Below are 10,847 nucleotides of genomic sequence, written 5' to 3'. Positions count from 1 at the left end.
GGATCGGGTAAGGGTTACGGTAAGGGTTTAAATTAAACATGTTGTTCTCACGGTTAAAATTAGGGTTAGGGACTAGAGCATGAATGTAGTCAACTAGAGTCATGTGCGCGTGCGTGTGCGCGCGCGTGCATGCAAAAGAATATATAAGTTTTCAGTCTTTATTTTGGATATATGTAAACCGATATGAATACAATGTAGTGCCTCTTAACCGAGTGTAATCCATGCACATGAACTCCCATTCATTTCAGTAAAATCACATTAGCAGAGGGAAATGAAATCTTCCTAATTGGGTTAGGGGATAGTCGAGGCACGCCATCACTGGTTCTCAAATTCTAAACTTCGTGGCCATGATTTGACTTTCAAAGGAAACGAAACGACAGTGTGAGAGAGATACTTTATCGTTTTCTTGTTGTTGTTGGGTTTTTTTCTTCTTCCAAGGCAGGAAAGGACTATCATGAGATTTTCTCCTCTAGCTAGACGCCATATATGCCTCCAACAACCGAGCGAGTTTTTTTCTTTTTTCTTTTTCTTTTTTATATTGGATAAACTGGTCTTCTCCCTCTGCCTGCTCAGTCGCAGACAGGAACCCCCCTTTCTCCCCACTGTCCCATGTTGCTGTTGTTGTGTAGTTAGTTCTGTGTAGCTTTTAGGAACACACGAGTGAACATGTAGAAATGGATTTGATGAAACTGTTTGGCGCCGTTATCGCTGTTTTGTTCCACCCGGGATCCGCATCTAAATTAAACGGTAAGGAGCGACTCCGTACTATCTGGCTGTGTTTACCATAGTAGTTAGAAGTGGTGACAACGTGAACGCGTGCACTTTCCTCTCCGTAGTTGTACTGAAACGCGGTTTTGTTTTTTGTTTTTTTTTCAATGTCCAAATGGGAATTTTGTGGATGTTTAAAGAGAGCTTTGTCTGGCTTTCAAGAAGCTCGTTAACACGTATTAGTGTGCTGCGCTGTGCTTTGCCGAGGCTAATTTCCTTTGCATTTACGGTGGGTAATGGCTACTTGCCCCTGTACCTCGGCCATTGAAACGTTAAGCGTCTTTCTGAAGCGATAAACAAAGTGCTGTCAATCATCTCGGCGGCACGTGATGTAGTGGAAAACTGCGAACGTCAAACTTCCAAGTCTCCTTGAAGCGCAGCAGCGAGCGTAACACCACAACCTCCACTAATTCCGACTACTTCGCCGTTATGCAACATCTGCATCACGGTCTTGGGTCGTTGTTTTTTGTTTGTTTGTTTGTTTGTTTGTTCTTAAAGTTTAAAGTATTCATAAAGGTTGATCGAGATTATGTGCCGCGGTTGTTGTCGAAAACACGATGTCCATCTGGGAGACATTTCGGGAGAGGTTTTCATTGAGTTAGGGTTTTCCAGTCATGTACAGATCGCGGAGAGATACACAGAGAACACATTCAGTCCGCGCGTAATTGCGTTAGCTATATTGTGTAACCATAGCCCAGCATCATTCCGTCCACATTCACCTTTGAAACAGGCCAAACTTTATGTAGTCAAACTTTTATCTGGGGACCCCAGGCGTTTCAAAATATGTCACGTGTTTTTCTTGGGAAACCAAGTACTCAACACAACCCAACACTTTTGAGAGATTTGAATGCTAAAACCAATCCAACAAACTCAATTTTTGTTTTGACATGTCTATTCTGCTATGTTCAGTTTAATGTGTCCACGCTGCATTATTGGGGATTAGACGGTCTAGAAATTTGTTGCCACAGCCAGTACATCAAAATACAGGTTCCTCACATCAGAGTACAAGTTCACCTTCTTACCTAGTATTTACATATAAACCTCCAGACTGTTAGACACGGGTACTACCACATACTCCATGCAAAAATGCATTGCATGACATTTAATGTGACACGGGTATGGACAAGGACTGGGCTACCTTATTCAAAGCCACAATGGCAGAGGGGGACAAATGTATACTGCCAAAGCATCCATTCCATCCATAATCCAAACCGCGTATCCTGCTCTCAGGGTCACGGGGATGCTGGAGCCTATCCCAGCAGTCATTTGAGTGGCAGGCGGGGAGACACCCTGGACAGGCCGCCAGGCCATCACAGCGCGCTATATATATATATATATATATATATATATATATATACTACTTTTGGCTGCTCCCATTAGGGGTCGCCACAGCGGATCATCCGTTTCCATTTCTTCCTGTCTATATATATATATATATATATATATATATATATATATATACATATATATATATATACATACATACATACATACATACATACATACATACATACATATACATACATACATACATACATACATACATACATACATACTACTACTTTTGGCTGCTCCCATTAGGGGTCGCCACAGCGGATCATCCGTTTCCATTTCTTCCTGTCTATATATATATATATATATATATATATATATATATATATATATGTAGCAGACTTTCTTTTATTTATTTTTCCCGGCTTTTGACCTGTATCTGAGACAGAATGGGAGTAATGCAAAGAATGGGTTAGGGGTATGCTCTTTGTGAGTGCATTGCATGAGATGGCTTTGCTGTTGAGGTCTGAAAGGCTGAAAGGTATGTTGGACGGGGGGTCAATGAATTTGAAGGCAGTGATTTATGAGGACACTGTAGCTAAATTGTTATACTGGTTTCTCCAGAAGAGCTCGACTGTCACTTTGAAACACCCGCCTGTACATCAACTTTGGGGTTCCAACTCAATCTAAAAAAAAAAAATAGAATACAGTTCAAGGCTGCTTGTTCTCATGCTGATGTGTTATTAATGCTTACTGTGATGCCCAGGTCAAAGGATCTGCCGCCGGGGAACAGAGCGCCCATGCTACAAAGTGTCCTACATCCATGACAGCAGGCAGAGGCTCACCTTCGAGGATGCCCGCCAGGCCTGCAGGTTGGACGGTGGTGAGCTGCTCAGCATCGAGACGGAGAGCGAGCAACAACTGATAGAGAGGTTCATACAGCAGCTGCAGGCTGGAGATGGAGATTTCTGGATTGGTTTGCGCAGGAACCCACAGCGCTTAAGAGTTGGGACCATCAACCCAGGTTGCCCATCACAGTACTACTGGTTGGATGGAAGCAGGGCCAAGTTCAGGTACTAAATCTGGAGTTAACTTTTGCAAACTTCAATTTTTGTGCCACGCATATATCATATACAAAAGAAACTATAAGGACGAAATAATTTCCATTTAAAAGTGGCACTCTGCAGAATGCAGCTTTATCGACTGATGCATGAGTATGGATAATGAAATATCCAGATTACAGGAAGATGGAATGTGGATATTTAAACGAAATGAATATACCAGAATATGGATTATGTTGGAATGAGACATACGTGGTAATGTAATATCCTCTTTCCAGTTGATCAATTAAAGATTGGATTTAACATCTGCCCTACTGTAGAAACTGGCACTGGGATGAACCATCCTGTGGTGGTGATATGTGTGTGGTTCTGTACCACCAGCCTTCTGCACCACCTGATGAAGAAGGTCATTTCCTGTTCCAGTGGAATGATGAGAACTGCAACTCCAAGAACAACTTTGTCTGCAAATACACAGAAGGTTAGCTAATTTCACTGCCTGCTGTTGTACCTGGCTGTCCTGTGCCGGGAAACAGCAAAAAATTGTGAAGCATGATAGTTTGGTTTCTCCCTTTCTCATTACAAATGCCTTCTATCATTTCAAGAGCATCTGTCTCACCAACCAAAATCCAATAACAAAACTTCTTTTTATGATTAATAGAATGGTCAATGTAGTTATCAGTTTAGCATACCCAACAATAAAAAAAATACAATTTTTAGTAATTTCAGATTCAGCAGTTATTTTGTAGTATTACTGGGGAGATAACTGGGATTAAACTGATGTCTGTATGGTGGACTTTAAGATCTATACACCTCAATTCATATTCTGTTTTTTTTTTTTTAACATAGCAGTAAATGTAAACTGAACTGATGTCTAGAATTTGAAAATTTTTGCATTTCTATACTACTATGATTGGAATATTTCTACATTGTGATGATTTGAGTCCTTATTGGGCATTTTCTAAGAACGATATTTGATAGTGAATTGAATTAGAGCAAATGTTTAACTCCTCCTTACTGTGTCCCCTAATGTTGTCTTCTTTATTGTACCTTTTCTTAATTCCTCTACCTTGTATATTTGTTGTTTTCCATATCAGGGTTGTATATATTATATTCTATATAACCTGTTTTAAAAGTTCCTCTTGCTAGTTTCCAGCTCTCACTGATTCCTTTGCAGGGCATTTCTAATTTTATTTCACTGTTTATGAAAAAAATGACTGTACATTGCAGATATGCTTCAAGGGTTACATTCTATCTTACTGTCTTTGATTTTTGCAGACAAAGTTGTGGCGTTTACTGAAGCGGCAAATACAGGTACTGTACACAGTCCACAAACAACACAGATGGATGTGCAAGAACATGATGTGCATCCATGAATGAGCACGTCATGTTCTTGGGAAATATAGATAGTAAATCAGTGACTATCCTTGATGTTCATACTCAAGGTAGTTTGGATTATTTGTCATTTGTTTATACTGAGACCAAGGAGAAAAAGAGGAAACCATAGCGTCACTATTCCTTATCAGTATTCTGCTTTCCACTTCATCTGTGTAAAGGGAGGCCTCCAGTGGGCAAAATCATTTAAGGCCCTGGATGTTATGCAACACTGTTTTACACCAATCAGCCAAAACATTAAAACCATCTGCCTAATATTGAGTAGATCCTCCTCATACCACCAAAACAGCTCTGACCCATCGAGGCATGGACTCCACAAGACCTCTGAAGGTGTCCTCTAGTATCTGGCACCGAAACATAAGCAGCAGTCCTGTAAGTTGCAAGGTAGGGCCTCCATGGATCGGACTTGCTTTTCCAGCACATCCCATAGGGGCTCATGTTCCTCAACCCATTCCTGAAAAAAATTTGCAGTGTGGCAGGGCGCATTATACTGCTAAAAGAGGCCACTGCCATCAGGGAATACTGTTGCCATGAAAAGGTGTGCCTGGCCTACAATGATGTTTAGGTAGGTGGCACTTGTCAAAGTAACAGGACAAGGGTAATCATGGGCACTCTGACTGGTCTGTGGCTAAGAATCCCTATACACAGCAAGCTGTAATGCTCTAGGTGTTCTGGCACCTGTCTGTCTAGCATAGCCAGCATTAACTTTTTCAGCAATTTGAGCTACAGTAGCTCTTCTGTGGGATTGGACTAGATGAGCTAGCCTTCGCTCCTCATGTGCATCAGTGAGCCTTGGGCGCCCATGACCCTGTCACTGGTTCACCGGCTGTCCTTTTGTGGACCTCTTTTGGTAGGTACTGACCACTGCACACCAGGAACACCCAACAAGACCTGCTGTTTTGGGGATGCTCTGACCCTGTTGTTTAGCCATCACAATTTGGCCCATGTCAAAGTGGCTCAGATTCTTAAGCTTCTCCATTTTTCCAGCTTCCAATGCGTCAACTTCAAGAACTGAGGGTTCACTTGCAGCCTAATATATCCCACCCCTTGACAGGTGCCATTGTAACAAGATAATCAATGTTATTCACTTACCTGTCAGTGGTTTTAATGTTTTGGCTGACTGGTGTGTAGTGAAATTATTTATATTTTGCACAAAAGGCTATGTAAATTGTTAAATATTAATTATTCACAGCTTATTAGCACATGGCCTGTTCATCCAGTTTTTGAATATTTGACACAGATGGTCACATTTTGCTTTATAGAATGTATCTAATCTCACTGGGGATCGAGGTTGTTCTGGAAATCAGTCAAAACACATTTAAAGTTGCAACAGTACATGCATGAACACTTAAATGCTCCCAAAAACTAATTTATGCTGAATAAATTAGTTTTTGGGAGCATTTCAGTGTGCAGACCTTACCTTGCTCTAGTTCTGCAATTTTTGTCTTGCACCTTAATAATGTTTTCTGGATGTGCTCATACTAGGTTCTTCTTCAACAGTACATGCATGTACACAAATCCTATAATCTTCTATAGATTGAAATTCGGTGTTGAATGTTTATATTTCTTCTATGTGTCAACAAAGAAATAATAGCAATTTTCATGATCAATGAAATGTGTTTTCACATCCCGAATTTTTTTTTCAGCATTCCTGTCTGTAAGACCAATCAGTTCAACGTCTGTGTTTTGGATGAAGTTTGAAAAAGTTTAAATCAGACAGCTGAGTCCCATTGTTTTCAGTGATACTCTGATTATAATCATCTCACGGTATCCTTCTCATGTCTCGATGTCCCAGTTCCATCACAAAGGCCAAACCCTCTGTCAACAACAGACAGCAACGAGAAGATAAAAATAGGACTACCTGAATCATCAGGTAAAAGGAAAGACTTCTTGTCATTTACAAGGGACGCTTGATAATTAGGTTTAATGCACATCACGGCCCCTCTGAGAGTGCTGGAAATATATTCTAGAAGTGATAATTGAATCAAGTATGCCCCAACTATTCAGAGACAGAGAGGCGGTTTTGAGTGAAGTAATGCAAAGTGATGCGCTTCCCTTCACAGTGTCCCTGTCAGACAATACGCTGTATGTCTCCTACATCCTCTGTGCCACTATTCCAATTCTGTTGCTGCTGCTTCTGATTTCCACTGGATTCCTCTGCTACAAAGTGGTTGCAAAGAGGTAAAGTTATTGCAATATATGAAAGTAATTATGTCTTGACTACACACTGCTCCATCTACTGTACTTCAAACTACATTGAGTACACTGAGAGAGCCACGAAATCGGAGTCAAATTCTATGTTTGTGCAAACCTACATGGCCAATAAACAAGATTCTGAACTATAAAATGATAGCGTAGTTTTAAAGCTAAATCTGGATCATCGAGAAAGGATTTCTATACATCCAGAGTAAATCAAGTGTTGGTATGAGAGTCACTTTGACTGGAAAGTGCCTCATGCGAATGTTTTTTTGCAAGGAAAAACAAAGCATCTTGATAAATGCACAATAGAAATGCAAAATAAATGTCCCACTTTATAAAATTTGAAATAGGGGTATGTTGTTATAAATACATGGATGTTTATGACTTGTGAATAAATATTGTGGTTACAAGCGTTTCTTGATATAACTTTTTTTTACCCTTCACATGGCCTCTCAATTATTTTTTTTTACATTTTACAAAGTCTTTAGCACTTTGTTTATTTATTTATTTATTTATTTTTATGTTTTCAACCAAAATGAGACTTTATTCTGTGAAGCTAGGTCTTTTCAAAGTTACCAAAAATCACTAACCTCAAGTTGGACTCCCTGTTTTTCAGAACTCTGTGTCTCTGTGATGTATATATTTCCTATTTAGGAGGAAGACAGAATCAGACTGCTATGCAAATGGACATGAAACATTCATCTCAACAACGGAGGCACCAAGCGCCATACAAGGGCCATATGCCTTCAGTGACATCACCAAGTTTCATCAAACTGCACCGGGCAGCAGCATGTCAGCTGACAAAAAGAAAACAGATTTCTGTGCTTCCTCATTGGACACCCAGTGTAATGATTATGAGAATGTGTCATGTCCTGAGAGAGAGAGTGGCTTTGTTACCAATGACATCTACGAGACGTGCAGAGAACATAGCCGTCACCACCGCAGTCAGGCTGGCTGGGTGGAAAATGAGATCTATGGATAATATTTCTGACACTAGATGGTCTCTGAGCACCTTGGACCAACTCTTACCCACTAACTATGTAATATGATCGCCTGGACACCAGAATTACTTCTTTTTTTTACTCCCTATTTTTTCTTCATTCGTATCATGCAGCTTTGTTGTATAGAGTAGGTACACTCCCATGTGTGCCCCAGCCTGGATATAATTGATTTGTACATAGACCTATTACCTGGTGAGTTAACCGTACATGAGCGTTTGGCTTGTAAGGCCCCACCTAGCTCAGGCTTTGGCAGGTTAAAGTTGGAGGTATGAAGATTAAATTAATTTTATAGCTATTTGAGAATGTTCACTGTTGTCCAGGTCAAAGTTGCACAGTTCAAGAAATGAAACAACTTCAAATTTATGAGGATGTCTTTGGGCCTGAAATAACCAAAAACAGGCTTGTTCAGTTCGGTATGAAAGTGAGTAAGTGGCGCTTTTGGCGTGCCGGATCGCTCATTTAACCCCCACCCCTCGAGAATAAGTGCAAGTTTCGAAGAGTCAAGCAAGGTTACTCATCTTGTACTCATCAAAAAGTCTACCACTCAGGCCTTGTACAATCACGCCATCTGACGTTATGAGACCAAAAAAACAAAACAAAGAGATCATGTAGGCTTTCTTTTGACTTGGACATGTCCTTAGGATCCATTATGACTCTTTCTCTGAGCCAACACAGCAAGGTTAGGATGGTGTCATCTCGGTTTGGCGCTTCCTGTTTGGAAACTGACGGCAGGAAACAGGACAGTATACAGGGAAAATAAAATCTGATGACAGAATACCAGTGACCCCAGCAAACCTCCCAGCTGTGGGCTTTTCCCAACTCCACCTGACTGTGTGGGAGAATCATCCCTCCTTCATGGGAGTGTCCAGTTTTGATCATGACACTGATTCATTCACTACTATTGTTCTCATGCAGCAGTGCACAATATTGTTGTTAAATGAATACTATGGTATTTTAAACATGCTAAATTATCATAGCATTATGTACTAAGCTAAACACAGATATCCACAATGTTTCTACAGAGTGGACCGTAGGTCAGTGTCATGGAAAGGCATAGCAAGCCCAGTAAGGAGAGGCTGAGTGAGTGAGTTTTTGGAGGATGTAAGACAGGAAATGCCAAAAGCACATCTGGAACTCTTACATTCAGGAAGTCTATGCGTGACAGCAGAGGCCTTAAGAGTACTGGCCTGCCTGCCAGTTTAGCACTGCACAGTCTTCTGTGTTAGACTTAAGAGAACATCTGCTGGACCTGAGCGTGTATAATATTGCAGACGTAACAACAAATGGGGGGGGGGGGTAAACATATGGTTGTAAATGAAATTTGTAAAACGTGATTTTGTTGCTTACTCAATAAAATGATGTGTTTGGGTTTTTAAGTGTATGTGAGTGTCTGGTGTTTGTTGCGGGGTACTGGAATATTTCGTGCTTAGTGACATTACAACGACAACTTGTGAAAACAAAGGACGTCGGGTATTGTTTCAGTTCCAATATTTCACCAACAGATGGTGCTGTTAGGTAGCTCTCGCAGTGTAAAGTGTCGGCCGTTGAGTTGTTCCTCATTGCGATTTGTGTGAGCTGTTGGGCAATGCAAGCATATCTAAGTGTTTCGAGATTGGGATCTCAACACCACACTTGAATTGACGCCCTACTGAATCCTTGCAAAGGAACTTTTAGGACATGCAACGTTATAAGGTTAATTTCCGTGCACACATTTGAAAAACAAAAACAAAAAAAAACCTTTTCCCAGAACTTATTTCACTCTTGAGTACACGAAACGCTTAGTAAGGCACCTGCGGGGCCAAGCTTCAAAGTTATCTGTGCATGCAATCAAGGGCAGACGAGCAAACAGATTTTCAGAATAGCAATTTCGGCGGCTGACGTAAGAGGTGGGTCCGGTTGCCGTGGAAACCAATTGGCACCGAAGTGTGGAAGGGCTCCGGAGGCCCGCCCCCTGTACAAATACCCCCATGTCTCTGACGTCAATACACGTCAACCCGAGAACATGATGCCTCCTGCGAGTCGGCCCGTGTGCTCTCTATCTGATGGAGGCACCTAAAGGCTGAAACACTATCGCTCCCTTTATTGTACCGGACAACCTGGCGAGACAGCCCCGGGCTCCAGTCTGTAGCCTGTTTCGTATCGCGACATTGAAGGGGAAGCGGGGCACTTTTCTTTCCCCTTTTTAAGCGTTTAAGCTAGCCAGGCGAAACAGAAATTAACTTTGTCTGTTTTGTTTTGTGTTTGTTTTTTTTAATGGACACGTTTGTAGCAGCGGCGGACGATTTATTTTCCTTTCCTCGTTATCGGTCGCGTTTAAGTCGGTGAGCCCGTCCCCTGTCTGTCTGTGTCTGTCTGCCTGCCTGCCTGCCTGTCCGGCTACCTCCTGCTCTTCCACGAGTCCCATTTCAGAGCAGCATGGTCATGGCTGACAGTCTCCAAAAACCAGTAATTCGGGGCCCGGTCCGTGTGGGCTTCTACGATATCGAGCGTACTTTAGGAAAGGGCAATTTCGCTGTTGTGAAGCTGGCCCGACATCGCATAACCAAGACTGAGGTGAGTCGTATGTGAGTCGCGAACCTACTGTGGTTAGCCCAAAGCTAACTTGGTAAGATTTCATGTCCGAAACGGAGTTACATAACTTTATGCACCGCTTGACACCGCAAATAGTCACGGCATGCTGTCCACATCATGCAGCAACGAGAACAGTGTCCCACGAAACTTGGATTGGTTGCGCTGCTGGGCAGTAAAAGCTGTTGCAATGTTATCCGCCGCTCACTTGTTCAGTTTTAATAACAGCTGGTGATATGCGGTTAGTATTGCACACGGACCCTGGCCATCACCTCTGTTAAAGTCAGGGGTCAAAGTCGGTGCTGAGAAGTACACGAAATTTAGAGTGACCTTGATTTTTCCATCATCATCCGCATCATTATCATCATCATACACCTGTGCCCCCCATCCCCCTCCCGTAATGATGACCCAGACAGAGCACCAGCCACTAGGTTTGTGCTCTGTCAACAACCCAGTGGTACACTTGCTGTAGATCTGGGGCATGCAGCATGGGTCGGTGGTCCCGTTATGTAATGATGATGATGATGTCAGTGATGCCATTTTTTTGTGGCTTCTTGTGCCCAGCAGTGCCCAGAGCGGCGGGAGG

The 10,847-nt window shown here is 42.0% G+C and overlaps 2 protein-coding genes across 3 annotated transcripts in view; both read left to right on the top strand.

Annotated features, from left to right (window-relative positions):
- Window positions 1-554: 554 nt before the first annotated feature.
- On the top strand, window positions 555-9,054 carry laynb (layilin b). Its single transcript, XM_056283443.1, has 7 exons — window positions 555-747; window positions 2,807-3,113; window positions 3,422-3,579; window positions 4,377-4,412; window positions 6,289-6,366; window positions 6,557-6,674; window positions 7,347-9,054. The coding sequence occupies exons 1-7, from the start codon at window positions 675-677 to the stop codon at window positions 7,672-7,674; spliced, it is 1,098 nt and encodes a 365-aa protein (XP_056139418.1). The 5' UTR covers window positions 555-674; the 3' UTR covers window positions 7,675-9,054.
- Window positions 9,055-9,776: 722 nt separating this feature from the next.
- Window positions 9,777-10,847, top strand: part of sik2b (salt-inducible kinase 2b) — a 78,951-nt gene continuing 77,880 nt past the window's right edge. For both annotated transcript variants that reach the window (XM_056283448.1, XM_056283447.1), the window contains exon 1: window positions 9,777-10,246. In XM_056283448.1, the coding sequence (XP_056139423.1) occupies window positions 10,109-10,246 (138 nt within the window). In that variant the 5' untranslated portion in view covers window positions 9,777-10,108. The remainder of the gene's footprint in view (window positions 10,247-10,847) is intronic.

The sequence above is a fragment of the Lampris incognitus genome, chromosome 7 (assembly GCF_029633865.1).
Source record: "Lampris incognitus isolate fLamInc1 chromosome 7, fLamInc1.hap2, whole genome shotgun sequence".
NCBI lineage: Eukaryota > Metazoa > Chordata > Actinopteri > Lampriformes > Lampridae > Lampris > Lampris incognitus.
The sequence above is the reverse complement of the archived record's forward strand: the minus strand, read 5'-3'. Positions and strand labels throughout refer to the sequence as shown.